Source organism: Macrosteles quadrilineatus, unplaced genomic scaffold (genome assembly GCF_028750875.1).
Source record: "Macrosteles quadrilineatus isolate MER2022 unplaced genomic scaffold, UCM_ALF_1.0 Scaffold_2__2_contigs__length_208266976, whole genome shotgun sequence".
In the NCBI taxonomy this organism is placed as follows: Eukaryota; Metazoa; Arthropoda; class Insecta; order Hemiptera; family Cicadellidae; genus Macrosteles; species Macrosteles quadrilineatus.
In genome coordinates this window covers 4,713,398-4,720,251 of record NW_026542595.1, presented here as the reverse complement: position 1 = coordinate 4,720,251, position 6,854 = coordinate 4,713,398, and the positions used below count along the sequence as shown (strand labels likewise).

General features: G+C 32.1%; 1 protein-coding gene across 1 annotated transcript; it reads right to left on the bottom strand.

The window, feature by feature from the left end:
• Positions 1–2,132: 2,132 nt before the first annotated feature.
• LOC128987902 (uncharacterized) lies at positions 2,133–5,018 on the bottom strand. The gene is made up of 4 exons (XM_054408988.1): positions 4,898–5,018; positions 4,623–4,655; positions 2,598–2,721; positions 2,133–2,454 (listed from the first exon to the last, which is right to left on the bottom strand). Exons 1-4 carry the CDS (start codon positions 4,926–4,928, stop codon positions 2,262–2,264), a joined length of 381 nt encoding a protein of 126 aa, XP_054264963.1. The 5' UTR covers positions 4,929–5,018; the 3' UTR covers positions 2,133–2,261.
• Positions 5,019–6,854: the final 1,836 nt, after the last annotated feature.

The window sequence follows — 6,854 nt, the reverse complement described above, 5'->3', positions numbered from 1 at the left end:
CTTTTTTCCACTGTTTCGGGCAGTGTAAAGCGTAAAGTAGATTCCAAAAGCAAAATTATGGGATGATTTATCCCTTATAAAAACGACAAAAAATTATTTAAATTGTGCTCTTATGTCTTGTTAAAGAGCCTTCAAGTATTATAAATGGGTTACAGTCTTTGTTACTCCATGTTGTACTCCATAACTCTACCCCTCCCCCTCATGAAATGCCACACGCATTAGTTCATAAAGAGAGTACTTTGTACGCACCGTCATATTCAACAAACAACAGCAAGAATTAATCTGTCCAAACCATGAATGGAAAAAATAATGAACCAAATCTGTCTACAGGAGTGTTAAACTGGTATGTCTACGTCGAAGTACCACAGGAACCAACACATTCGCAAAGATGTGCATCTTCAAACAGTAACAGTTGACTCCTACTTGTCGATGTTTGCTGAATTTAAATTCTTTGCTCTACTTGTGTTACAAAGCACATCAGGGCCAGTATGGCCTTGGTTATGGTTTATAAATGTATATGTATAAGGGGTGACAATTCTATACGTTTTGCCGACGAAGGAAACACAATCAAATAGTATAGACACAACATACAGTAATTGCTACTAGGCGAAGGTGAGGCGATGCTACGCAGTATGCTGTCTCCTTCATCCACAACAATTGGTTGTTATTGCTGAATATATGGGTCAGGTCAGGGTGACATTTATTGTATCAGGAAACAATTAACTATTCATGGTTGTCTGAATTGAATTATCTATACCAATCTTACATAAACCTACTAAGTCATTATAATTACACGATAAAACGTAGGTGTCCAAGATTTGGTTTTATGTTCAGTGAATCATTTTAAGTTATTAACAGGTATAGTTTTTTTTACAGATATTAACAAAAAGTCGATACGGTTCATCAGTATAGTTATTTGGGATTGGCTTGTGTTAATGTTGTTCATTTTGAAACTGGTAAAATTTGAATATTTAATATTTGAATTAACGCAGGAAGTACTGAATGACTGTTGAACCAATTCAATACACATTGCCAATATTGTTTCCTACAATTTAAGTTATTCTTAGTACTATTACTGAAACGCCAAAATTAAATAAACAATTTCAAGCTATGTACACTAACATAATCGAGGGTTATTGATCATATTCAGGATGCCTTACCACATTATGTGTTTAATACACCTAAATGTAATAAGCCATTCAAACCACAAAGTCAATTAATGGGATATCAGCGAAACCTGATTAATCTACCCCTGTATCGGTTATCCGATGGAGATGTCAGAAAATAAAGTTAACTGCTTTTACATATCCGTACCACACATTTTTAGGGCTAGTATCTGGTTGTATTTTTCGAACTAGAAAAGCACTTAATAACCAACCGAATTCCATTAAAAGCGAAGGATTTTGTTACATAAAAAGCAACGAGTAGTCTTATTTTTACTCGTTCTCAATTCGTAAAATGTTATCCAGCACATTATCATTATTATACCTTATTAACTTATCCACCATGGTAAAAAAGTTATTGAAATTGGATTCATTGACCAGATTAAGATACTTTAAGATAAGTTCATAATGTGAGTCTTTACAGGTGAACGTAAATGTAAGTTGTAAGTAGTACACAACAGACAAAAACACGTATGAATCCTTTAATAGTGATTTGAAATATCGAGAAAGAATCCTTAAAATTTGGAAGGAAAACTTTCTCTCTTATCCCCTGTAATGTAAAGGTCTGTGCAACCTTTGAATCAAAATAATTTTTTCGGTTACTAATAGCTTATTTTACGTGTAAGTTAGTTGAAAAACATGAGTTTTATTGCTATAAACTTTGAACTACTAAAGTTTTACGGACTAAAATTAACAGCATGAATACAATTTAAAAAGATTTATCTTTTTTTAGTTTGGTTTTCTTTCAGGACAGAACAAATGCAAGAATATTATATTTTCATCTATTGTAAGACCATAATTCTCAACTATATTTCTTAGTGATAACATCATTTGTTACATACTAACCACTTTTTTGGTAATGACTACTGTGAAGTCTCAGTCCCAATTGTTTGCCTTGCAACAATAACAAAGGGCTTAAACATTTCTTAACCTGTTGATACCATGTGTAAATAACGGCTGAGCTGTAAATAAATGTATTTTGAGTCAGAGGAAAACTTGGTATTTTTTTATTTCACTTTCGGTGACTCTTTAGGAAGTAGGTACAGTAGTACTATTCTCCTCTGTCGGCGGAAGGCTTCGTAGTCTTATGCCTTGTTTTCAATTCAATACGAGATCCAAGTAGTCATCATCTATCATATTGATCTGTTTGCGGTTGCACGGAGCTTGCCCACCAACCACTCTCGTGCAAGATATCGTCGGGCAGCACTGGGGGTACATTTTACTTCTATCAATACCACTTATTTGGCAGGACCCTGTCTTGCTAACGCCTTGAAGTTTCTCTTCAGGGCACCTGAAAGATTCCAAATTGTGTTGTAATTCAAGAAGCATGAGACAAATTAATGACCATCCTATAAATTCTCGTATTTTATACCGTATTCAGTTTGTTTCAAAAAGAGTCTTATACATTCAGAATAAACTCAAATATTGACTCACCTTTGAATGGATATTGCTACGATGCCGTCTATCAGTTTGGTGCAGCGGTGAAGCTGACAGGTTCCAGGAGGTCCTGCCCATTGCTGACTCGGATAGTAAATTGCGTTCCCGTCCTTACACATCTCTAGTGAATACGTAACCATATTTTACCATAGTTCTTAACAGTATATAAAGTGCATCAAGTATGATACCAGTAAATGATACTATTTATACTTTTACTAATTACTAAGCCATGTTATATCGCTTATGGGAATAAAAAGCCTCAATATTATTCTGTACTAGGCTTAAGGGAGTTTATAAGCATAAAAATTCTTACAATCTTGAAATGTTAACAAACAAAATAACTTATGGCATCAGAGATTGAGACATTTAAAGAGAAAAGGTCCTAAAAAAATGGGATTACCCATTTCTGATGAGATCTGTGAACCATGTTTGAAAGGACGATTAAACCCCCTTTTAGGTCCCACAATGGACGTAGATGTCGTCAAATTGGAGAATTAATTAATTCTGATATTTCTGGACCAATAACTCCAACTTCAAGAGAAAATTACAAATAATTTCAAACAATAACGGATGACTATACTCATTAAGTGAAGGTTTATTTGTTAAAACAAAAGTCAGAAGCATCAGAGAATATGAACAATTATATAAAAGAGATGAATACACAGAAAGGAGCGAAAGTAGCTAGAATTCGATGTGACAACGTAGGTGAGTATTCATCAAAGGAGTTCAAACAGTTTTGTCAAGAAAAAGGAATACAGATTGAATATAGTATTCACCTCAGCAAAATGGTGTATCGGAACTAATGAATCGTACACTATACAATAAAAAAAACAATGATACACAGCCAAGGTTAATTTTGTTTAAATCAAGAGTTTAATAATTACTGTATTACACTGCCAAGTAAGATAAACTGAAAAGGAAAGAGTGTTTGAGATTTAGTGAATTTCCCTATAGGGAAGTAGTTATTACCGTAGGTAGCACGGTCCGGGACCGATTTAATTTTTCATTTTGATGACGTCCTCAGAGGCCAAAAACACCATTTATTCGTTCCAACTGATACACAGGGTGTTGGAAAACCTTCTTCAGGACTTAAGGATACTTCTTTCAGGTTATAATGGATACTCATACTAAAATAAAGAAAAAAGTTAATGTGAAGGTATGTCCGAAAATGCATACTTACCCAGATATCCCTCATTTTTTCTATTCATAACCATTGTTATATTTAAAGTTTTTAAACAATCTTTATGAAACTAGGTATGTATACGATGGTTAAAAAGACCTAAGTTATGTTAGGGTAAAAATTCCTTTTTCTAATTGGAAATGTCAAAATGGCGTCCATTTTAATTTATTTAACTTAAATTAGAAAAGAACTAATTTTATTAATTTTATTTAAGGCTAAATTTATGAAAACATTCCTAGGCCGCTTTTATTTAGCATTTAAATTCCCTATTAAGATCAAAAAGATCGAATTACAAATAACTGAAATGCAATGGTTTTTGGTGTAAAATAAGGTTAAGTAAGTCGGCGTGCACCTGATTTTGCTTTATTTGACAGCTAAAAAACGTGATAAATAATAATAATGATATACGATCAATAACAATCGTTAAATCTAATGCTATTTAAATTTCGAATAAATATGTCTTGTTTATTGAAGTATTTTAGTAAAACTCCAATCAGAGAAAATGGAATTCGCTTTGTCTGCAGGTTTGCTGCAGCGGGGGTATTTAAATAATTATTATTCTAACATTTAAAAAAAATATATGCTAGTTTCCTAATGTTGAGAAAATACAATATTCATAGCAACATAAGGGTACACAAAATTGGTCCACTAATGGTAGTATAATTAATTCAACCCTAACACATCTTTTAAAAAACTACCATGTTTTAACCAACATTCTGGCCTCTTGTTTACGACTTGATAAATATATGTGTTAAAACTTGGAATTATTTCCTTATTCTCAGAAAATATGAACTTTATATAATTTACCATTATATTATAGATTATGCATTTTTACTACTCACCATTCTGTGATCGTAGACCGGGAATGTTGACCCCTGAAAGTAAACACAAGCTGGATAGAAAACTATGACTTTAATAACAAATAAAACTTCAATAGCATCGTACATTAGACCCGAGATGCGGTTTCGTTTCAAGTGATACCTTGAATAAGTATTTTGTGACTTCTACAGACACAGACAGGTTTGTTTTAATTGTTATCGCATACGTTTTTGTAAACAAATATACCAGAATAAAATTATTGTTATAAAATGTAGCAGGTCAACTAATTGTTTCTTACCTATCAAAACCCAAACTATTAATGTATTCATTTCTTAAGTTATTTGACAAGGTGTGTGAGAATACGAAACTAAGAGTGTGTGTAGTAGTGTACACTAGTTACTACTCATTACTTATCAGTTATCATTTTGTGATGAGCCGAAGTTGATTGTGACTCTTGTTTTATTTAAACAAGCGGAACAATTAAGAGATACGCTAATACTGTGCTGGTTTACACCTAAACTAACATGTATGTTTGGTATATCCAACTAATATTGTATTCTATGGTTGGAATCGCAATTGCTAGTTTATCAATGTTGGCCTACACACACAATATTTTAACTTGGGTCTGAGGCTTACAATGTCAAGATACAACACCTCGACAAAAAACAAGTTCATTATGTCGGGAAAAGCTTTTTGGTCTTTTCTAGTGTCGATTAACAATTATTAACAATTTAAACGTATTTCTGAGTGGGAGGTGAGTAAGGAGTTGAACAATGCTTTACAAATACAATCATCTGTGTGTACACTTATCTTTGAGTCTGTTTTCATGGTTAGTTAGTGCCATGGTTGTTTCATGGAATTCTTGCAACTAATCAGTTAAAGATATATTCATGTGTAACAATTCAATATTTCCACTAATATTTTTCAATAGAATAATTTAATTTTTACCATATGTTCTTATTTTTATCAATATGTCAATCCATCTCCCCTTATCAAACCCTGTAAAATATATGTCCAAACAGACCAATAGGTAATTGTTCTAATACAATATAATATAGCAAATTTTCAAATAACCTAAATTCATGTAAATATATAATAGCCTATAACTTTTTGTAACAAAATTGCTTCAAATTCAATATAATTTTATTTTAATAACTTTTCAAAATTCTAATTTAGGTCTCTAGCAAATTAAAATTGTTATAATATATATAAGTGAACAGTGGCCTACGATTCTCTGTGATTAAGTCAGCATTGACATATGTGAGTGCAACTATGCATCAAACCTGCATCACTTTCAAGAGAGCTGAGCTAGTATGAAGATGTAAATTGGATACTACATATTTTAATATCAAACTTTATAAAAAAAGTGCCTATATTTGAACCTTAATTATTGAAATTCGATTAAAGAAGAACCGTCCTTGTTAAGAACATTAATAATTACTACATCAAGAAATTTACTGTGAAGAAGACATCAATTTTTGGTGAGATCACTCCAGTAGACATGTTCTATCCTTGGAAGCCATTAAAACATTTTAGGCCTAACTTTTGAACATTTCTACCAGAATTTAAAAGTCAAAAAACACTAATCAAGTCATTAATTCAACCAATCAGAAAATAATTTGAACCTATTTTATATTTCAAAAGAAAATTTTAATTAGGCTATATAAAATCACAAGATTAAATTCAAATGCCGCTCGATCACCCCACCTGAGATAATGACCTGAGATCCATGCAATAAGTTATAACACCTGAACCTAAATTAAAACTATTGTAATAGGCTTAGCCTAAAGCTTTCATTGTTACATTCATCCCCCACTCATTGTAAACTATATTGTGAACCCCTTATTTTCTTTTACCATCAATTTTGTATTTTAATTAAATAAATTTAAGTTTCGATACTGTACATGGAGTTTCCATTGTATTCTTAACTTTAAGGTTGATTACACATGGTTAATAATTGCTCCGAATCTATACAGTAGCTAATACTTGGTCATCTAGACGTAATCCACATAACTTTCCCATTGTTTTCAACTCAATGCAAACGAAGTTTGAAATGCATTTTAAAATAAATATATCTCAGATATTACAATTTGACTTATGATAGATAAATACCATATTAGCGAATTTCCCTATAGGGAAGTAGCTATTACCGTAGGTCTCATGGTAAGACTTAGGCCCGGGACCGATTTACTTTTTCATTTTACTGTCCCCAGAGGCCAAAAACACCATTCGTTCAAATTTTTATATATGTATAT

Coding starts and splice junctions, on each gene's coding strand:
- LOC128987902 (XM_054408988.1), bottom strand. CDS start 4,928: ATGAATACATTAATAGTTTGGGTTTTGATAG. Junction 4,656..4,897: donor AATAGTTTGGGTTTTGATAG/GTAAGAAACAAT, acceptor GTTTACTTTCAG/GGGTCAACATTCCCGGTCTA. Junction 2,455..2,597: donor GTAGCAATATCCATTCAAAG/GTGAGTCAATAT, acceptor GGAATCTTTCAG/GTGCCCTGAAGAGAAACTTC.